This window comes from Xiphophorus hellerii, chromosome 12 (genome assembly GCF_003331165.1).
Source record: "Xiphophorus hellerii strain 12219 chromosome 12, Xiphophorus_hellerii-4.1, whole genome shotgun sequence".
Lineage (NCBI taxonomy): Eukaryota > Metazoa > Chordata > Actinopteri > Cyprinodontiformes > Poeciliidae > Xiphophorus > Xiphophorus hellerii.
Window position 1 is genome coordinate 15,668,883 of NC_045683.1, and position 22,577 is coordinate 15,691,459.

Below are 22,577 nucleotides of genomic sequence, written 5' to 3' on the forward strand. Positions count from 1 at the left end.
CTGAATCTTGGAGAAAACAGTAGCCAGTTATAATTAGAACTCCTTTATTTTTAAATACATTTTTCTCTGCATATTTCTTTTGTAAAGTTTGCATTGCATATATATATAGTACAAAAACATGAAAGCAACATTACCATCTGAATTCCACAGACTTGATGTGATCAAAGTAACTCAAATGAACATAGAGATAGAGTAGAAAAATAGCATGCATCTGTAAATTCAACTAATTCTTGGAAAATGTGTACAAAAAAGTAAACCTTGAAGAAGAAAAAGGAAAACATTGAACTATAATGATGTTACAGTAACACTTTGATTCCCTTTTACATGATCTGGTACATAATTAACAGCTTTAAATGTTGAATGTGCAGTTGGTAATTTGGCCTCTGTTTTTTAGGATGCTTCCAATGATATTTCTACATTTTCACACAAATAAAAACATAATTAATAACAAAGAGGAATAAATTCAGTGACATGATGCATTCGACAGTGAAAAATAAAACTAAAGACACAGAAAAAGGTATTAAAACACCCTGACTTTTTTCACCAAATGTTATAAAATGTAAAGGTAAACTTGAGGATTAATGTTGTGCTGGTCAAAAAGACCAATGAAACTATATTTGTGCAAAAAGAATGAGTGCAATTAGAGTAGTGGCAACGTTTGGTGAAATTAATTCTGAGATTCTGTGGTGAAACACTAATAGCACTTTTTTTGTTTAACAATATAACTCCTGTTTAAATCTTTCACTCCTAACTTCATGCAGTCAACAGAAAAAAAAATTGCGCGCTGTTTACACACGTAGGGACGTAAATCAGGCATGCAGTGAAGAGCAAAGGCACTGACACACAGAGCATATGTGTGTTTTAGCACATCCTATTCTTCAATATTAGTATTTAGGTAAACGATCTCTGGCATCCTCCAATTTGTTGAGAACCCACTGAAAAAGAAATTAGAAGTCAGAGTAAATGAGTTTCAGTCCTTTATCAAGCATGGCTGGCCCGTTCTCCTAAAAATTGTCAGCTTACCTGGGCAATCTCTGGAGTTTTGAAGTTTATGATCTTCCCAAACTCTTTGGCATGGAAGACTGATTTCACTCTTTCCTGTATGTTTAAAGTTGGAATTCAATTTATGTCGGCATGTTGTGAACTTTTAACTAAACAAAAACTAATGTTCATACCTTGGCTTCAATCCGCAGTCGACGTCCACCAACAATCTTTGGGTCCATTGTGAATTCTTCAAAGAGATACTGCCACTCGCAGGTCAGCTGACCAAAGGTGCCTTTAGTCACAAAAAATATTCCTCTGCAAGGCAGAAGCATCCAAATGAGCCAGTTTGGTACAAGTGTAGTGTCAATAAAGGTGCTTAAAACTAGCCAAAAGAACAAAAGCTGTAAAATATTCTATTTAAAACAGAACCAGAGATATTTTATAAATGCTTACTGCTCTAATTTTTAATATTATGAATATACTTTATAGGAGGGCAGGATTTATCAGGGCCAACCTTCAGCCTTACCAGCAGTTCCCAAACTGCTCCATTGATCATTTATTAGATCCATAGATCCACTTGGACGTGTTTGTGCCAGAGTGACCAACACGACCACATTAGCTGATTGCAACTAACGCTAAGTGAGGAATGGGATGCTATCCTGCCTCAGTGTGTGACCAAGCTGGTGACTAGCATGAGGATGTGGTGCCAGGCTATTGCGGCAGCGCGCTGATCTTATTTGCTAAATGAATAAATTGTTCAATTACTGATAAGTCTTGTTTAGTAGCAGTAGCAGAATAAGTTGCTGATATTGCCAAAGGGTTTAGCAGTTTTCTTTAACCAGTCCAACCCACATATTCAACTCTGCTGCTTGACCCACAAATGCATTTTGCTAACGAATGTGACATCACTGAATGGAAATAAAGCTTTCCACAACGGCATACAGTGGGGCACCACTTATTCACCTATTTGCAGATTTTTCTGTGAAACTCCAAATTATTCACTGCGAATCAGCCTATTTTGTGAACAGCACATCTAAAATATTCATAAGAAAATGCTACCTGGCGCACACAGTTGACTGGGGTTTGCAAAACAGCCAAATCAGAAACGGCATTAACTTTTCTTGGCACTGATTGGCTGTGGTAATAAGCTAGATTGTACATGTTCGCTTCAGCGGTATCGCTGAGACGATTTCCACTGTGCGTGATAATGCAGCTTAAGCCATATTTGGTCTTTGAAAAAACGGAGGCAGTTATAAGTGTTTTAGAGGCGACTTCAAGCATTCGCTCATTTTAGCTGTTTGCGGGCAGCTGTGGTTTCTAGCCTGCACTAATACCAGGGGTTGACTGCAACATTTATTGCCAAGAAACACAATTACAAAGAAATAATCAACCAAACCTAATTTCTTTTGTGATTGTGCTTAAATGCTTGTTTTGCATTGAGACATTACTGTTATTAACCTTAAAACATTTTAAGAGTTTGTTAAGACTAAACTTGTACAGCACTTAATACATCATTACAATGCAAAAAGGCTTTATGGACATCTAGTGATGAAATTATGAACTACAACAAAAGGCTGTTAGCTCTTAGGCTAACAACCTGCTCAAAATAACTGATGTCTTTTGAGCTGAGCAAAAATGTTATAATTTATTTGACGAAGTGTCAGAGCTGCTTACCTCTTGGTGATCATGAAGAAGTCTGAATCGTTAATCTTGGCATGAGCAAAGTATCTATACTTGGCAAAACGTCCGTTTTCAATTGTCTGCGAGGAAAAAAAGTTTAAAAGAGAAAATGTGATTTTTTTTTAAAAACAGAAATTATTTGCAGGTATGCAAGATGATTTAAAATATGATGAACTAACTGCAGGAAAGAAGCGACATGGTCCGCAGCAAAATGAGTGCATGAAAATATGGAGAAAACTTAGAAAATGAACAAAGAGCAAGGGGTGAAGGGAATAGATGGGATAAAACAGACAATGGAGGCTAGAATTTAAATAATCCTTTATTAGCAACAAAATCGAAGTCAAAACTGATGATAATGAAAGATTTCTCAAACAGAAGCTAAGGAATAAAAGAATGACTGACATAAAAAATAGGAACAAAAATAAATCTGACAACAATGGATTAATGAATGATTAAATGAATGATACTGACTCAATAGGAACAAAACAAACATTTAAAAATGAAATACAATGCAAAATTACAATCTTACATTCCTCAAAGGTCATCTTAAAAGTTCAACAGTTTAAACTAACAGAGATTATAATCTGTAACTCTCCAGCACAGACTATGCACAAGTACCAGAACTACTCTACATCACAGCTACGGTGGATTTTAGCTGTTTTACTCATCATCCTCATCCTCGAAGTAAATATTTTTACTCCTTTCAATGTAGGCCAATCGCCTCTGTGGACATGACAAGAGAGAGGGAGGAGGGTCAGAACAGGAAGGACTGGAGCTTCTTAAACTGAGACAGAAACTCTGGAAAAAGGCTCAAAGCAATCTAGAACTTGGTGTCTAAAGACATATTAAAAATAAATAAACAAGAGCAGAATAGGTCACAAATAAAAACCATTTTCAAAGGCTTGGAAAACCAGAGATGTTTATAAAATAATAATCAATTTGGAGATGGGCTTAAAATCTCACAACCTCAAGAGTTCTCACACTAAAGTCAGAGCACAAACTTATCTCTTCACTACCAAAGTTTAATTATTTTGTAAATACATAAATACAGAGGCTGTTTTTGTAAATAAACACAAAAACAGCCTTTGCACCCAGCGTGTGTGTGCTCTACCAACTGAGCCGCTCCTCACACATTCACTACATTTTTACTGAAATCATTTAGCCATGCTGAATATAACATACAGTCATCAAACGTGTTAACTACTAACAGCATAAATCTACCCTGACTTGTGAAGCTGCTGACACTTTATGGGGAGAACATTAATTATTACAAACTGAAACAAGGGAGAGATGATAGAAGTTATGAGGGATCAATGAAAGGATGGGTGACGGTGAAAATGAATTAAATTTATGAATGAATTCCCATAAACAAGATGGAGATATATAGAACAATCAGATTCAGGAAGCAAAAAATATTGCGGATTCTTACCTGGAGCATCTGACTCCCGACGCCCTCTCTCTCCTTATATGGTCGGATGACACCGTCCTCGTGTATGAAGCGAGGAGGACGGAGAGAGATAACATCTTGAGAGGTCTCTGCTGCCCTGTAAGCGGGACAATATGACAGAAAAATATTTTACTTGATTACTTAAAGAAGCCCAGTTTAAGGAACCTACAGTATAGTTCATTTATAGTTATTGACAACTCAAAGACAGGTGTGTCCAAAAGCCTGGTAGCAAATTATTAAGTTGACACTAACGGATGTAGCTCTTCAACATGGAACTTTAAAAGTTTTTCCCTGACATTCTGCTCATCATGTAAGCAACATGAAATGTCCCACCATTGTTTGTCATAATTCAAGTTATTTAAAATGTTCATTTTTATTGCCCTGGCAAGTTTAGGAGAGTACATGTTTTCTCCATCTCATCATCTGCTCAACGTCATGCCACTTCAAACCAACAGGAAATCATACAGCACACTGCAAAAGTTTAAATAGCACAAACATTTTAAATGTTAAAAAGTGGTGCTATATTTTAGGGCTTTTCGCACATCTTTATGAGATGTATAAAAACTGATGGACAGCATCGTAAACTATACCGTACAGAGAGACATTCAGATAGCAAAAGTCTGGCAAAGAAATATTTACAAGTGGAGGCGCATACAGCGGATTGTCATGATTAAATATTATGACCACCTGAGGAAAAAAGCTCGTCTCCTTTTAATAGTTCTGTTAGAGAAGCAGCATATTTAAGATCTAATTACCTCAGCAGTGTGAAACCACAAGGATGGGAACTAAAAGCAGAAAAGAGAGTCATACCTTTTGATTCCCTGAAAGGTACTGCTGGCCAAGTCGATAATGCCTCCTGTCGGTCGAGCTATCGCGCCCACCAAACCTTTGCCAACACCTTTGAAGAAGCCCGCTGCTCCCTCTTTCTGCGCCCCTGCACAATAACAGATAATGTGTTTAGAAATTTCAAACCCAACCACAGCTTATTATTATGAATCAAAAAACAGTTTGTAACTTTATATATTTGTAGAGAGTCAGACTAAACACACCTTTTATAGGTTTGGTAACAATCCCTGTGATTCCACTGACGAATCCCTGAAACACAAACAAACTGCGTCAGATCAATGAAGCATTTTTATTTTAGGCCACGCCACAGCATTTAGAAAGTCAGAAACATTATTATTGATTAATTCAAAGTAGAGTTGGACAAATAATGAAACGCACAGAAACCAATCCTTTTCCGCCTCTGGCCAGCCCGTCTTTCAGGCCCGTAGGCTGTTTGTTCATGGCTTCTCGCCTCTTCTGCTGGTATTCCTCATCCATGGTTATTGCAGCGACTCCCTTTGCGATGGTCCCTGTTATCCTAGAGGCTGCGCCTGCTATACCCCCTGTACAAAAAATAAACAAAAGCTTACTTATTTTAAAAAGATACAACTTGTTTTATGCCACTGATACGTGTCACCTGGCAAGTACAGCTTATTTCCAAATAGGACAGAAACAATTTTCTGCAAGTTTAGATACATTTGACTTGTTTATGAAAGCTGAAAATCAATCTGTTAAGGGGAAAAAAGTTTACTTGATCAGTTCAACAGAAGAACCAAGGAAGATGTTTTAGCAACCACACATTTAATGCCACAACTCCTCCTGTACTGATATAATCTGTAAAAATCAGAAGGCTGCACTTTATGGACATCCTGCATCATTATGTTTGCCTCTTCGATGACTGCTCTGTATTAGATCTTATTTGCCAAACTACAAGTTCCCACTAGTTTAAGCTGAGTTAAATTCTTACCAACAGCTCCTCCAACCAGAGCTTTCACACCGATGGTCATCCCTTCTATAAACTCTTCAGGGCCTTGGATGGCTCCCTGGAAAACCAGCAGCACAAATGAACACAGAGAATGAAGAGTGAGATCAGGAGTTTCTAGGATGTCAATCTGAACAAAAATTATTCTGGAGTCATTCCAGGAAACCCTCAGTTCCTTGTAAATGTATAAATACATCGAGGTAAATCATAATATCATAATAAAGTTCTGGGAAAACTGTGGATAAAACAGGACAGGTCACGCCACCAGTTTGACAGTATTTCAGATATTCAAAACAAAAAACTAATCAATAATTATCAAAATCAACAATTATCGATATTGATATGAAAGGCTTATATTGTGATAACTTTTCAGCCATATCGTCCAGGCCTATCATATTTAAGATCTAATAAAACTAAACATTTAGTTTCTTATGGGATTACAAATGTACAAAAGATGAATACATTTTAAAAAGACTTATTTTCACTCAGATAAAGCTGTTCCCTCATGCAGTCATGGATTTGTAGAAAAACAATACTACTACATATTACTATCACATTTTGAAGCACCGACAGGCCGACTGATTTCTGGTTGAGCAGAAGCTTCGAAACAATGATGAACGGCTGTGAAGTCTGTGAAACGCGCCAAGTTAAACATTTTCATTTGTATTTCAACAATGTTTCAGATAGAAATAATACCTTGTTTATGCTGAAAAGATTTGCTTATGAAATTTAGCAATTTGTCGCGATATTGAAAAATAAAGCACTTATTCCATGTACTACATTCCTACCTGGTAGGGCTCATAGAAGAACGCTTCGACGCCCTCTGACAATCCTCTTATCAACCCAAAGGGATTTCCAAGCACGTCCAGGCCCAGCACCAGCACATACATCTGTTTAATAGCCTGAAATATACAGAAATATAAACATGAGTTCCCATGTTTTCAACTTTTAATGAATAAAAGGAAACAGGAATTTGATAATTTGATTTTTTTTAAAAAACTTCTAGGTGAAGTAGCTACATTTATGACTTCTGACCCAGAAGGAGGACTGTCACTGTGTAATGTTAAACTGAATTAAAAGATGGATTTTAAATGCAAAAAAAACCCCAACAAAATTGATAAAGAAACTTTGGACAAAATTGTTTGACTACTGAGAAAACAAACCAAAGAAAAATACTCTTTTATCAACCTTTTTTAAAAAAAATCCCTCACATTACGCAAGAAAAAAAGAGCCACCTTGAAAATGTTTCTGTGAACATCACCTGCTTGGAGTAATGTCTGATGACCTCTGATTGTAGCTGCTGAGTGGTGTAAAACTGGAAGTTTAGCTCAAAGAATCCCAGCCTGGAATAAACAAAATATTCAGTCAGTCAGAATTATTTCTTCAAATCACTGAAAAACACAGAAACAGCAGCTGGATCTTGTTTGTGCGCTTGAACATGCGAGGCCTCGTACTTGAAGACGACGTCCTGCACATCAGTGAGAGTTGCTCCGATGCTCTTCAGCAGCAGGTTGAGGGACTGAATGGGGATGAGTTCAGTTTCTCTCTTCTCCTTTAAGCCGTCTTCTCCTCCTGTGCTCAGAGAGAAACTCAAATGCAACTGAAAGGAAAAACAGAAACAATTTCATATTAATTTCAGTAAAAAAAATAATTAGAATATCACTGACTGAGTTCATTCAGTGTTGTGTTATTTCCTCTTTTTGTGATGCCTTTCATGCATCATCAGCACAATAAGCACTTTTAAAAAACTTATTTTCTGTTGTTGCACCTTTTCTTGGAAGATTTTTGGTATTGAAGGTTGTAAAATGTGCTTATTTACCACATTCACTATACAATTAATTGATTGGATTGTAGTTACATATTACTGATTTTGCTATCATTTACGATGTTCATTACCCAACAAAGACGGAAAGAAATCATGTCTAAAAACTGATTTGTTTGTGCCTTTGTTCGTTACATTTGCAGAAAGTACTTTTGAATTTTACCCACCTTGATAGGGGAAATGTGGAATTGCTCATAGAGGCTGATGGGTGACGTATCAGTAGAAGAAACATGGTTCAGCTCTGTTCTTATATACTCTATGTCCTTAGCAAACAGTTCCACCTGGAGGACAAGCGCAGATACACTGGATCGTGAAAATGAATAAACACACTCCATTTGACCTTGTCTGACGATAAAATATGGAGGAACAGAGGAAAGGATTTGGTGATTATCAGTGAGTGTGACTGACCTCCTGTTCTGAAGTCATGACGCCGGCGTTCTCAGGAGTAACAAAGTCCAGGATGGCATACAGAAAGCCCAGGTCAAGTTTTAAATCCATCTCCTGAATCAAAACCTTGAAGTATCTGAAGTCAAAACCAATTAATTTGTTATTTAAGAATGAGCTGAGAAAACATTACAATTGTTTGTCATAAATGAAACAATGGAGAAGATTCATCTGAGACAAGACAGCAATTATAATCTATGATTACTGAGACTCATCTGGAGACTGCTAAATTTTATTTGACCTGGATATGAAAATATGTAACATATATTCAAATAAAAACTAAACATACTTGATGCGAGAGATGTCGGTGTGTCCAGCAGTTCTGGTAACAATGCTGAGATCAATTAGAGGTTTTGGCTCTGGAAGAAAAACAAATGAAATTAAAGTCCAAAACTGCATCATGAGTAAATTATGACAAATGAACTCGGTGTAATAACAGACCTGTGTCCTTGGCGATTGATTTGGGGAGTTTAATGGGGTAAAAAACGAAAGGGAAGATGGCTCCTGGTATCTGATTCTGGATCTGTAATAGAGACAAGGCTTTTCTAAAAACTAATGCATGGATGAATAGCAACTTAACTAAATGAAAATGCAACTGACACCAAGTCTTTAAAAGATTCACAGAAAACAAAGGTGTTGTGTTTTCTTTGAAAGTATCTGTTTAAAGTTCACAGTTAGGTTTGGGGTTCTCATGAGCAGGAACCCAACAAGAACCATTTCTTTTTCCTTTAGATCCATCAGATCTCAGCATGCTTTCATGGTCCTCTGCCTTCATGAGGAGGAAAAGGAGCATGATCTTTTTCTCCTTACAAATTATCTGTCTCATACTGTCATGATGTAACAACAAATTTTAACAAATGTGTAAAGAACATTTTTTCATATATATAAAAGTTATCTACTGCAGCTGTAAGTGATACCAAACAAAACCTGAGCAGGAAAACTGTTTATTTTTTCCACTGTAAAACCCACAAACTGTTTATAATTTAGAATGTGGGACTGTACTGGTTTTACCCTTTTCTTGCAGTCACTAACACACCTGTCCTTCATTCCTTAGCAACAAAATGCTGCTCATGATTACTGGTTGAATATGTGAAATTGAGTAAAGGGATCTATAGTTATTGGATTTTATTATCTTATGTTCACAAGAATATGCTGCATCTCAGAATCGCAGCTCTCTGATATTCTGAGAGAAAGATGGGTTAATTATTTTAGTGCAATTTATGGTGTGTCGTTTACAATGTGCAATTTAAGAAGAAGTTAAAACTGAGACTCAGAAAGCCAAAGTCTTGCTGCTACTTCATCCCAAATCAGACACGTTAAAGCAGCAACACAAACATTTTAGAAATTAACTCGGGAGCAAACAACTGCTTGCTTTGTAAAAATGTTCGATACTAGCAGGTTTTTAATTTCACCTGTATCCGGTGGATCTGGACACGGTAGGATCTCTGTCGAGGTGAGATGCTGTACTCCACCTTCACCCCGGGGAGGTGGTGTCGCCTCAGAGGAGCAGCCACTGGCTGCATCATGTGCATATCTGTACCAGAGGGCGTAAAACAGACCTGAGGGGGGAATTAATAAAAAACTGTTTAATAATTACACAAACGCTAATGTCCTCCTCAGCAATAAGCCAAAAATATTTATGCCCAATTCACTAACAGATTATTCTATTGTTAACACTTTAAAATGTTTGGTTAAATAATTTAATTTCTTCCAAATTAACTAACAATCCTTGTTCTCTAACCTGAAAGTTGTTCTCCATGTTAGCAATGCAGTTGTCAATCGGCGAGGAATCACAGTACTCTTTAAAGCGATTCTCTATCATCTCAACTTCTTCTGTGTTCAGGGTTTTCCACCGACCTTTCTTCTTAGGCTTGATCTCCCACACAATGTCAGAGCTAAACCGGATACAACAGGACGACAGATGCACAAAGATTTCTATTGTAAACATTTCTGCTGCATGTTTGACCTGTAGTCAGCCATTTATTAAACACAGAACAATCACCTTGTGATTCCAATAAAAGAAATCTCTTGGCTATTGTTGTTGTTGACCAAAGATATGCCCATGTCGTGCAGCCACAGGATGACTTCCTGTTCAGCATGTCGCAAGCTTTCATTTTCCAAAAGCTTCTTGAAGATACGCTGGTTCTCAGTGAACACCACGACACGTTGGAGACCTTTCCATCAGAAATAACACAAAATTATCAACAGGAAATCAGATGTAAATGTAAAATGACAGAATCCAGGACGCATGGGAATTTTACCTTCATAAAAGGGAATCACATAAAGTTTCCTTTCTCTGTTTGTCTTCTCATCAAGCAGTTCCTGATGAAACAGCAGAAATATTGCAGTTAATCACAAACATGAAAGATTCATCCATCCATTGTCTAACACGTTTTTCTCTGCAGGGTCACAAGAGGTTCTGGTGCTTTTCTCCAGCGGTGAAGAGGGGAGAGATGGGGTAACCCTGAGCAGGTTGCCAGACCATCACAGGGCTAAACAGGACAAACAGCCATGCAGACACACACTCATTCATACCTAAGAACAATTTAAAGCAGTGGTCTCAAACTGCATTTCGCGAGGGCCAGAGTCCTGTAACTTTTAGATGTGTCCCTTGTCCTACAGACTTAAACTAAATGGTGAAACTGCCTCACTAGCAGTCAAACTCTACAGAGGTCTGCTAATGAGTTAATACTGGATCCAGGTGTGCTGAAGCAGAGTGACGTCTAAAAGTTGAAGGATTCTGGCCCTCAGGGAAAGTGGTTTGAGACGACTGACTTGGAGAGATCAATTCACCTAACAGTCATGTTTTTGGACTGTGGGAGGAAGCCGGAGTACCCGGAGAAAACCCGCGCATGCACCGGGGGAATGACAAACACTGAACTTTATCTAATGTGTAACATTGTCCAAACAGATTATTGGTCTAGTTAAACTGGATGAAGAAGAAAATCTGGATCTCAATTAGCTTAAGAAAAGCACACAATTACAATGTTTACTTTGCTTAGGTGAGCCATGTCTTCTCCAAAACTATTTCATTTGTACAACTAAGACAGCAGCATAACCGTTTTCTACTTGACCGATCCAAGGTAAGAAAGGCAAGAGCTTAGAATATCAGTTTAAGACGTGAAACACAAAACCCACAGCAATTAGTTTAAGTTAAGTTGATGATAATGGCTTACAGATAATAAAAATACAAAACATACTTCATCTGAAGATTTTAATAGCCTACAGACAGATAACAAAAACAATGTTTGTAGCCTATACAGCAGAAAAACAAGATTAAAACATTTTAAATAAGACATTTGACTGTAATAATAATAAAAGTAATATGAAGCATCTACAGCCAGTTGTCTCTGTCTCCCTGTTACTCCATTTCATTTAGAAAGCAAGCTCCCAGGACTTGGAGGAAAAGTGGAGACACACAGAAAGCTGTGAAGTTTCCACTGCCTGTGATGTTTTGGGGAGCCATCTCATCTGTTTAGAGCTCTGTTTGGCTTTATGGAGATGCTGATTTTAATTTTAAGCAGAAGTTACAGAAAAACTAAAGGCCATAGACTGGGCTGTAGAACAGAGTCACAGGCTGATGAAGTAATTCAAGCAAATGAAACCTCAACCAAATTTGATTTGCAAATTAGCCTGTGGCTAGAGATCCTATGTTCTAAACAACGGTCGCTATGTTTTTTTAACATGTAACATTGTTTAATGTGCTCTCCTTACTGAAAGTATTTGAACTGAAATGAAAATATTATATATACGTAGGGCTGAAATGATTCCTCGAATGATTCGAATACCTCGATTATTAAAATTCCTCAAGGAAAATTTACCTGCCTCGAAGCTTCGTTAATTTATGTTTTATTATTTAGCGCACCGTGTTGAGGCCGGGACATTACTTACATTATGTGTAGCTCTGACTTCCTCCTCTGAGTTGTTGACGAAAGCAAACTGTTAGCGGCATAACGTCCAATTTTCAAGTTCGGCCCGTGGGGATTTTTTTGATTGATGATAATGCCCGGGTTTTTATCATTTTTGGGGAATCAATAAGCATCCTTAAAATGACTGGCGCGATGCCTGGAGTACGGCAGCCTTTCACCTGAGTGAAGTTGGCCCCCCCACCTTCTTCAAATCTTTATATCTTTAAAATGATAATGACTTTTCACAAACAAAAATTTTTGCTGCAAAAACCAGCACAAACATAGCACAAACGTTTGACACCAATTTTGCTTGATTTTATGAAAGTGGGGGGGCTGGTTGACCTTTTGACCTTCAAAGACCTTCAAATATCTTCAAAGCCAAAGCAGCGCAAATGAAAATTTTTGCTGCACAAACCAGCCCAAACAGAGTCGAGTTGATTGACACCCATTTTGTTTGATTTTGTGAAAGGGGGGCTGACCTTTAAACTTTAATTAATATCTTCAAACCCAAAGCAGCACAAACAAAAATTTTTGCTGCACAAACCAGCACAAATGTTGGACACCAATTTTGCCTGATGGGGGCAAGAAGGTGGGGGGGCCAACTTCACTCAGGTCAGCCACTCTCCTCCGGGAGCTGCTGGTTGAAAGCGAACGGCGGGAAGAGCGCTGCGGGAGTATGTATACAGGTGAGCGGATAGACTGAACCGCACAATAAATTTCAGATCATCGTGGTCTCAACAAAAGGGTGGCGGAAATTATCGTGGCGGTACATGGCTGGTAGATGAGTTTCTGAGTGTAACGAACGAAGGTGCCATAAATATCCCGTATCGCCCCGCCCCCCCGATCTTACATTCGTCCCCTGGTCTACCGGTCATGTTTCCCTCCTTCATCCCCCACACATTAGGTTTGTTCGTTCGTATTTCGTTCGCCTGCCCCCCACCATCCCAACCCCCCACTCCAGGCGACATTTCCCATATTCTCAAACCCAAAGCTTGACAGGTATGGGGCAAGGTGAGAGTTCATCTATTAAACTCACTGAAGATGAATACATAAACTAAAAGCTGGAGCATAGACATTTTTTATAAGTGTATTTGTGAGTCTGCCTCCTTATTATTAAACTGGATATAATTTCAGATCTTTGTATAACTTTTCTTCAGGTTAACTTAGAAAGTGAGCTATTATTGTTACAGGTTAGTTTTCTAAACTACAAAATATTAACTGTTAGGGATGCTCAAAAATGAAAAATTGGACTGATATTGATATCCAATAGTAACACCGGTGTTATGCCAGATTTACCAATATTTTATTTTATAAATTTTTTTAATCCAATTACTCGATTAATCGTAAGAATAATCAATAGATTACTAAAATATTCGTTTACAACAGCCCTAAATACACGGCAAAGTACAGGGCACGCTTTTCATTAGGCCAACATTTCTGCTTCTTTTTGGTCTTATATAATATTGTATTTCTCCTTAGAAACTGAATTTGTGATTTTCATCATCAGTAAGCCATTATTATCAAAATGAACAGAAATAAGTGTGTAGTTTCCTAAATAAAGAAGCCATGAGCTTGACGCTCTCAGTCTTTCTCATTCAGTCCAAATTCTACAAAGTGCTTGAAACAGAATAAGTTAAATAGAAAAACCTATAAAGCAAATTAAACATTTCCCCTCATTTCTTAGATACAGAGAGCAAATCTATCTCAGGCTCAGTACCTTCTCCACCTTGAGCTCTCCATGGTACCGTCCATGTTTCCAGCTAAGCTCTCTGGACCCGGTGGGCTCGGTCCAGGTGTAATACACAGCTTTTCCAGCTTCTAGATTTTCCCACTCCAACTCCTTCAGAGAGCTGAGAATTCACAAACAGTGGAAAAGCAACAATAGTTTAGTATGTAAAAAGATTTACAATAAGAGAATTTTAAAGAACAACACAGCAGAGTACATGCAACTATGAACACAGGGAGGAAAAAGGCATCACAAAGGAGCAGAATATACCATCTTAAAAACCCAAAGGCTCAACAATAATTTCCATAAAAGCTTTACTAACAGTCATTTCAAGAAGAAAGTACACCCTCTAACAGTTCTAGAGTTTTATGGTAAAACTACTTCAATCTTATTTTAATTAAAAATTTTAATAAATATGAAGACAAAATGTAAACAATTGTAAAATCGAATATAAATCATGAAATTAATAGATAAATACAAAGTATTTTAAACCCCAGAACTTAAAGAAGGTGAACATCAATGACTGCAAGTATTATCCGTTTGAGTAAATATGAATATTTAGCTAATTGTTCCCAAAGCAAGGAAGAAAAGGGGAAGTTCATTATCTAGAAATGGAGAATAGAAGCAAAGGAACGCTGGTTAATGAGAGAGAAGAACTGGGAGCAGAGAATAGAGTAATTCCCGACGCAGAATCCCATCTAGCCAGCAGAACATCTGGGAAGTCTTTGCTACAAATTAACCAGATAAACACGACGACATTAAACGGCTTTAGGTGTGTAACCTGCTCAATTTTACTAAATGTTTAAAATTAGTAACAAAATGATCATCGAATAGGTAAAACGTTGCTAATTTATACCTAGACTTTTAATATTTATGTTCTCCATAAGCATCTCAATGATTGTTGTCAAGGTTGTGAAATCACTTTGGGTGTGAAAGCAGGTTACACAGTCAGAAGTGAAACAGGTTTCTACTCTTTTCTAACTTCACTCTTCATCCACACTCAGAACTGAGGTCAATGAACGTCTTTAACAGGAGTCAGAGTCTTTTGCTGAGCTACAAAGCAAATTTCTAACCTCATCACTTGGACTTGTTTATATTGTATCATTTATTTAACAACAAAACCCATTCTTTTTTCTTTTGACATGAATCGTTAATTTCACATAATTAACTCCCATTACCTTCCTTAACAAGGGTAATTTTTAGTGGAAGGTCGATTAGGGGAGCCATGATGAGTGTAAAACAATTTTTTTATTTTATTTTTTTCATCTTATGTCATTTTAATGTTTTAGAAAAATTATGTTCGCGTTTCCACTGGTCATAGCCAATATTCATGAGAGTTAGACATAAACACTAGGAATAAAATCACTTTGTGTGTAATCAATCTTCATGATATAAGCTTCACATTTTTAATTAATTTACAGAATTAACTGAAATGTTCAATGATGTTCTGATTCAATGAAATGAACCTGCATGTATGACTAAAAGCTTTCCATTAAAAACATATAAAACAAATATATTTTCATCCTATTCTTATATATTGTGATGCACCTGTATTTATTATGTTGTTACTTATTTAAAAATAGTAATAATCCAATTTTTTATAAGATCTGCCTATACATAATGTATTTGAACCAACATAGGAATTCTTTCTTTCTTTAATAGGACTTCAAAATAAGTCATATTAAGCTTCTTCAAGTGCCTTTTTGTTAAAAGGAAATCTTATTAGAGATAAAAGTTTTTTATACAAACTTTATCTACTGTTTTTTTTCTTATAATGGAAAAATAAATGACACTACCTGTAACTTAGTGGTTTGTGTTAGATCAGTCCTCTTCCATATTCATGTTCTGTCTTTAAATATTCTCAGGTGTGATCAGCAATGTTTTGTTCAAATGGTAAAAATTTGCCTAATTACTCTCTTGGCCTGCTTCTAAAAAGATAACTATCATGTCTCTCGTTGTATGTTTCATGATGCACCTTCTTTTTGTTTTATTCCTGAGTCCTTAGCCCGAGTTCAGAGTGTGTCAGAAGAGTTTTCATGTTTCATATTTTTCTACCTGTCCTCCTCCCCTGAGGAGGAAAGGTCAAGCAGTTCGTCAGGCACCCACGAGGTCTCTTTCAGGGTGCTGCATCGGCCACACGACAAAAATGCACAAATCACCATCAACAGAAATAAATACTGACATTTATTATTAATCCAACGGTTTAATTGAGATGCACCAATCAACTGGTCAGAGTTTGGGACATGCTTTTGTTTGGCAGGTTAAAGAAAAATAATAATTTTTTCACCTAGTAAAGGATCAAAACTAAAAACTCCTACCACTTTCAGCTAACGAAAAGCATGAACTTTGATGCAAGCGTTTAAAATGAACAAAAATCAGATGAATTTTAGATGACTAAAGGGGATAGTTTTGGAATTACATCAATTTCTGTGCTTTCTGTTTATTGTGCTTGAGAAAAACCATAAATTAGATTGGTGCATCTCTATTGTTTAATAATGCTACAAATAACCAAAATGGTTTCTTCAATCAAAACACAACAAATTAACAGATGCAATGTGAAATCATACATATAAAAAGAATATCAGGCTGAGGCAACAAACTCTGACCTAAAAGGAAAACAACAAGGTCATTAAGAAATTTATTAGTAAAAAAGATCCAATGTCCCCTCGTGGTCCTCAACACCCTAATGTAAGTATATATTACTGCATGCATTCATACAACAAGTATTCCCCTTTTATTATAAATAATTTGTGAAATTTAAAAGATGCAAATACAGATTTTTAGAATTATGCACTCTTTCCTTTTATATCCAAATGAAATCAAAGCTGAGCATGCTGCAAAACAGTTTAAGTTTATTAAAATGAACTGCAGTTCTTTATTTTTCCAGAGATGACAACAGAGCTCTACTGTTGCCAGCCTTCTCGTAAGAGTTCTTGCAGTTATTTTCAGTGAAAGCATCAACAAATCAAGCAGCGATTTGATTTACAGCCATCTATGATGTTTTGGGTGTACTAATCTGCAGCTACTCATCATGAAGGCGGTATGTCCACCCAGGCGTTTTGCACAGCTGAATGGTTGCCACACGAGATTAAAGGATTTCTCAAACATGTATTAAAGAATCAAGGAAATACTCCAGATATGCTTTTGACGAGGGAATAACATTCAAACACAATGTAAAGCTCGAAAAGTTGATTTTACATAATAATGCCCCCTTAAAGAACAAAGCTTTTTTGTTTGTTTCTAAAACTGCAGCTCAGACGCAGCTGACTCATGACTAGAGAGCGATACATGAAGTGTCCACACAGACAAGAAGAGCTGGCCTACAGGCAAAGTTCAGTCAGGGAACTCTTCTATCAAACAGCAATTTGGAGGAAAAAAGTTGCAACTTTTGTTAGAAAGTCTAAAAAGGATAATTTTATATAAAAAAAAATCCGTTGAAGTATTAATGTTGCTGTCATAGATTTTGTAATCTTGTAGTGACAGCCCTAGTTCTACCATTGACTAAATATCATGCAGCAGATGATAAAACTGTAAGGCTTCAAATATTTGTCACTGTCTGCATTTCTTGCATTTCTCTTGTTGTCCTACCTCTGCCTGAACTGAAGACGTTCGTTTGTATGGTTGATGAGGAGGAAAGGGGCCGCCCCATCATGGTACTCAGAGAATCGAATGGTGGCCGAGTGATCTGACAGGTTTACATCAACGATGATACCGCCCACCTTAAATAACACAAAGTTAGAAAAGAAATAAAGTTGTGTCCTTTTAATCCTCTGATTGAACGATTGTGTTTACTTACAGAGTTGTCCAGATGCAGCAACAAGCAGTTCTCTCGTTTGGTGAAGTTAATCGTCTGAGGAGGCGCTAAACATCCTTCTAATTTGATCTTCAGACGCTTGGTGTCGTTCTCGGGCCAGAAAGGAACAGCTGACTAAATAGGGGCAAAAAAAAAAACAACAAAACAAGAAGGCAGCAGTTTAATATTCACAGAAAAAAGCAATGCCTCAACACATTAGCCAGTATTTCTAAACTGTTTTAACATGTCATATTAAAATAAAAACTAATTATCAACTTTTAACTTATCATATAAAATAAAAACAATAATTTGACAAAAAAAATGAGAACAGAAGTACTAAACTAATTTCTAAAAGAAAAATGAACGTTTCTAAAATGCATCAATAACCATAAAACTTCTATAAAAAATGTGAAAAATTTTTGGAAACACAAAAAAAATACATATAATTTAATTTAACATGACCTTATATAAAAGCTATTAAAAGACTAGATATTAGTGAAAAAGAAATGAAAAAGTAAGTAACTAGTTTGACCTGTTCTGGCTCTGCTTGAGTCCAGTTTTCGAGGCCCTCCTCGCAGACGAAAACCCTGTGCTTGGTTCTGTTGACCAGCATGTAAAACGGTACAAAGGTCACGATGCGGGTCAGACTGAAACTGCTCGCATCAATCTTCACACCAACCTGGGAGCAGACAGGCATCAAGCAAAATACAAGACATGACGATGATGATATGCAATTATTTACATAACAAAACATGACTTACAGAAAAATGTCAATAAATTACATAACATCTTAAAGTTGTTCAAAGGATAAATTTGAACAACTTTATTCATGTCTCCTAATTTTAAAGATTGTTGTTTCCAGCTCATGAAAACCCAACCTTCAAGTTCTCTAAAAATGTAAATATAACAAAAACCAATAAAATGCAATTAAAAAACAGGATTTTTATACAGAAATGTAATGCTGGGTTTACAGCCTGCACAATCATGGGGAAAGAAGGCTGACTTGACAAGTGGTGACTTGAGACGTAAGGAAATTTACCATGAATATTCTCAAGCTTAGTTAAAAATTTCAATAAAGCATTATTAGAGTGAAGTCAGCAGCATAAATGTTAATATCAGTAATATTAGCAGGTTTAATAATATTATCAATATTACACTAAATTTACAATAAACTAACAAATCTAATAATTCTCCTTTGTTAAATAACAACATGGACTAAACACATAATGCTCCTATCACTCAGACTGTTTATGTTCATGAGTCCATAAATATCTTTTTAAGCTCAGAGAATGGCATATTGACATTAAATTATCACTTTATCAATGTTAGCGGGGGATTTCTCATTTGATAAAATCTTTATGTTTGAAATTCAACAAATAAAACAAAGTCTTACCAGATAGTCTTTGTATCTGCCTTTACATTTCACATCGCCATGGCTACCAACAGTGTCGAGAGAGAAATCGTCTGACAGCTCGCTGTCTGAGATCATAAGGCGGACCTAAGAATGGAAAAAAAATATCTCATTTAGTACAGCAGGAATGCACCAACTCTTCTGAAAGGTGTGAGTATTCGTAGCTTTATAAAAAAACGATGTGTTAAACTTGCTTTGGCATGCAGGTGGGGCTTATGTGATATCATGATGTCACACCAATGTGTGTAGCAATGCTCCTTGATGATGCATTAAAAGTAACATTACAGGTAATAACAATTTTGGAAAACACAATACTGAATAATAAAATCTTTTTTCTTCCTACCTTATTGTTTCTCAGAAAATTGCGAGGCTTGAAGGAGAAGAGAAGCGGCATATCGTAGTCTAGAGGGTGTTTACGGTGAATATCATCAGCCTTGTACTGCAGCAACCTCCCTGTCTTATTCATCATCCAGTAAGGAGAGTGGATGGCGACAACAGTCTGGCCTGGGTCGTACTGAACATGCATTGCAATATCTAACTCAGGCTTCTTCCTTTCTAACACATCTCCTACATCTTCCTCATCGACGCGTAGAGACTGGAACACAATGAAGGTGATTTCTTCCTGCTCACTCTGGAGTCTGCAAGACAACAAGTTATTCTGACTTAGAGGGGAAACAGTGACGTCAGGTTTGAAGGTACGTATAAATAAAAGATGCAGGTTAGACCTGTATTCACAGGACCAGTCCTGAGCCAAATAATCCAGAAGCCGGAGATCAAGAGTTGACTGGTTGATGACCGCAGTGTGAAGCTGAGCAGAGTGGCCTGGACCCAGCGTAACTTCAGGGCCACTGTCCTTGCTCCCCTGTTGCTAAAAATTAATTTAATTAATTTGGGAGTTTTTAAAGACAGGCATCAAAGACTCTGATAAGTTATAAATTTCTTTAGATCAGGACCCGATCTGTTGTTTTTTGAGATCTTTTGGCCTAGTTCATGTTGTAAGATTGGTTCTCTTTAATTTTTATTATGATTTTTTTTGTTCTTGTTTCACTTTATTAAATAATTCACATTAAACTCAGAAAACCAAAACAATACTAGATTACAAACCCATAACTGGACTTGATTCTGCAAGTCTGACAAAAATCACATCTATCTAGTAAAGTTAAGCTTAGCTGTGTAAAAATGTTGGTACATCCAACCTTTAATTTGTAGGCAATTGGGTAAGGCAGCAGATTGCGGAGCAGGACAGAGGGCCAGAGGTGAAGCACGAATGGAATGTCACAGTTTTCTCCGATATCTCCCGTCTCCTTGCACGTCACTGTGTCTTTCACCGGCACCATGTTGATGATCATCATGGTGCCAGACTCATCTCCACGACGACGGCATTTCTGCTGTAGGCGAGTAGCTGGGTTATGGTTGAAGAAGTCTTCGTAGCTGAAGCCCTCTGACACGTCAAACTGTTTTCCGTCTTCTTCGGCGGTCTCCTCTGTTGTCGGCTGTAGGCTCAGCTCAGACCTGAGGGCAACGGAGATTAGAAAGAAGAGATGATTGTGAATGTGAAGGGTGGTTATGGTTTGGTACTCACCTGTATGAATCAAATGGTACACAGAACTCCTCAGTCGGAGAAGCTTTTCCCAGATATGTCGATCCCTCAAAAACGTTGAATGGTATTGTAAAATGATTGATAATCTGCAAAGAATATGGAAATAAAATCACAGATGCACAATAAATTATGATCTCTTGTGCATTTTTATGTGATCTTCCAAGATTATATAAATTATCTGATGAAAACATCTAATTTTCTCTTCTTTCAAGGTACCTGAAAAGGAGAGCGGATCTTGATGTATTTGCTGCCCTCCACAGAGGAAATCTGACAGACGAGGAACCGAGTGACTCCTGAGTCTTTGTGCATGACACTGTACATACCCCGTCCCACTTTGATCAGAGGGATCACACTGGTGGAAGTGTGGCCCTCTGGAGCTAAAAACATTAAAAAAAGAGTTAATTTTTTATATGCTAAAAGTCAGGATAGAGACAATAATACATACTGAATTTTTTTAAAAATTAGATAAATGGACTCGATAAGAAGGAAGATACAGGTATGAAATATTGTGTTTTAAGTTGTTTCTGTTTAATGTGTTGCCTACAGTGGTAAACTTCCTAAATAAGATATTAGAACCACAAATTTAATTAGATTTATGTGATCGACTAAATCAAGATAGAGCTTAGTTGTCGAGTGGAAGACAAATTATAAATGGTAAAAAAAATTCTAGATACATTTATGAAAAGTGTGCAATATTCAGATATTAGACAAGTAGAGTTGGTGAAGAAATACTGGAAAAGAAAAGTGATGCTACAACTTATTGACAATAATTTCCAGTTCTATGTGGCTCTATCAAACATTCCTAATAGAATACATTGAGGTTTGTGTCTGTGATTTGACAAAAAGTGATATTAACTTTGTTGCAAGGTGTGAAGAAACATAACGATAAGAAACACAAAATCGACCTGGGTTTAAAAAATACAAATCATCCAGATCTAGAGTAGCAGGCAACTCACCAGGCTGTATGTAGTAATGTTTTTCACTCAGCGAGGTCATAGCTGAGAACTGATCCGACTGTGTTGTGACTGAGTAGTCCATCCCAAGGCTTTCGCCATCCTGCAGTCTCACAGTGTGTCTATCGCTCTGCTTGCCGACGGGGGAAAACATCTCACTGTGCCGCACAGAGACAGGAAGACCCAGCCTGTTTTTCACCACAAAGGGAGCTTCATCCTTTTGAAAACACTCTGCAGTCTGCTTGGCAGCTTCTGCAAATGCCTTAAGAATGAATCAGATAAGAGATCACAACACAAGCTTAAGCAGGCGACAAAGATGGAAGCATTTCTCTGCTTCTCTTACTGCGCCCAGGTTGTTCAGCATGGTGAGTCCACACTTGGAGAGCGTGATGTTGAGCTGGTCTTTACTGCTGATTGTAGTTATTGTCCTATAGTCTGGAATGTTGTAATCCACTTCATCTGACAAAGTAGGGTTATTCACTGGCTTCTTCTTCATCTGGTTGCAAAACATTTAACTGTAAGACACAGTATGTGTGTGTATATGTGGATTTACTTTGACTGGATTGTTTCCTCTACCTTCAGGTTTAGAGTCCAAGATTTGAAACGTTCGCCTGTCTCATCCTCCAAGGGCTCCAACAGCGGCTCCCAGACACCCACCATCTCATTGTAATAGTGAACCTAAAAACACAACAAAAACTTTCAGAACGTTTTAGATGAGTATTTATCACTGAGAAATAGTTTTATTTCCCTTATTTTACCTCAAGAGTTAGCTCGCTGTAGAGGTTAATGAGTGTGGACCAGTTTTTCACATCTCCGTGAAAAGAGGACTTGGCGAGAAGCATAGGGATGGTGAGGTGTCCCACTCCAGCTTCCAGAGTCACACAGATTGAATTTATGGTCAACTGCAAAGACAAATATGGTAATACAGCATTCAGCTCCAACTTTGCATATTTATTTTGTGTTTAAAGCAACACAAAAAAAATCATCCAGAAATATCAAGAT

At 37.1% G+C, this 22,577-nt stretch overlaps 1 protein-coding gene across 6 annotated transcripts in view; it reads right to left on the reverse strand.

The window, feature by feature from the left end:
- Positions 1-27: 27 nt before the first annotated feature.
- Positions 28-22,577, reverse strand: part of vps13a (vacuolar protein sorting 13 homolog A) — a 45,488-nt gene continuing 22,938 nt past the window's right edge. For 2 of the 6 annotated variants that reach the window (XM_032577929.1, XM_032577928.1), the window contains exons 42-76: positions 22,334-22,477; positions 22,152-22,253; positions 21,919-22,071; positions 21,579-21,837; positions 20,839-20,999; positions 20,605-20,708; positions 20,219-20,534; positions 19,748-19,890; positions 19,366-19,660; positions 19,005-19,109; positions 18,144-18,290; positions 17,615-17,746; positions 17,407-17,537; positions 15,874-15,942; positions 13,810-13,942; positions 10,446-10,506; positions 10,187-10,358; positions 9,926-10,079; positions 9,597-9,743; positions 8,626-8,707; positions 8,474-8,543; positions 8,149-8,263; positions 7,908-8,021; positions 7,373-7,518; positions 7,180-7,261; positions 6,707-6,820; positions 5,904-5,979; positions 5,336-5,499; positions 5,161-5,206; positions 4,922-5,045; positions 4,094-4,208; positions 2,659-2,744; positions 1,176-1,299; positions 1,024-1,098; positions 28-935 (exon numbers count right to left, since the gene is read on the reverse strand). In XM_032577929.1, the coding sequence (XP_032433820.1) occupies positions 885-935; positions 1,024-1,098; positions 1,176-1,299; positions 2,659-2,744; positions 4,094-4,208; positions 4,922-5,045; positions 5,161-5,206; positions 5,336-5,499; positions 5,904-5,979; positions 6,707-6,820; positions 7,180-7,261; positions 7,373-7,518; positions 7,908-8,021; positions 8,149-8,263; positions 8,474-8,543; positions 8,626-8,707; positions 9,597-9,743; positions 9,926-10,079; positions 10,187-10,358; positions 10,446-10,506; positions 13,810-13,942; positions 15,874-15,942; positions 17,407-17,537; positions 17,615-17,746; positions 18,144-18,290; positions 19,005-19,109; positions 19,366-19,660; positions 19,748-19,890; positions 20,219-20,534; positions 20,605-20,708; positions 20,839-20,999; positions 21,579-21,837; positions 21,919-22,071; positions 22,152-22,253; positions 22,334-22,477 (4,512 nt within the window). In that variant the 3' untranslated portion in view covers positions 28-884. Of the gene's footprint in view, positions 936-1,023; positions 1,099-1,175; positions 1,300-2,658; positions 2,745-2,965; positions 3,388-4,093; positions 4,209-4,921; positions 5,046-5,160; positions 5,207-5,335; positions 5,500-5,903; positions 5,980-6,706; positions 6,821-7,179; positions 7,262-7,372; positions 7,519-7,907; positions 8,022-8,148; positions 8,264-8,473; positions 8,544-8,625; positions 8,708-9,596; positions 9,744-9,925; positions 10,080-10,186; positions 10,359-10,445; positions 10,507-13,809; positions 13,943-15,873; positions 15,943-17,406; positions 17,538-17,614; positions 17,747-18,143; positions 18,291-19,004; positions 19,110-19,365; positions 19,661-19,747; positions 19,891-20,218; positions 20,535-20,604; positions 20,709-20,838; positions 21,000-21,578; positions 21,838-21,918; positions 22,072-22,151; positions 22,254-22,333; positions 22,478-22,577 lie in introns of those variants that run through there. The other 4 variants (XM_032577931.1, XM_032577933.1, XM_032577932.1 and 1 more) reach the window with 4 other exon arrangements.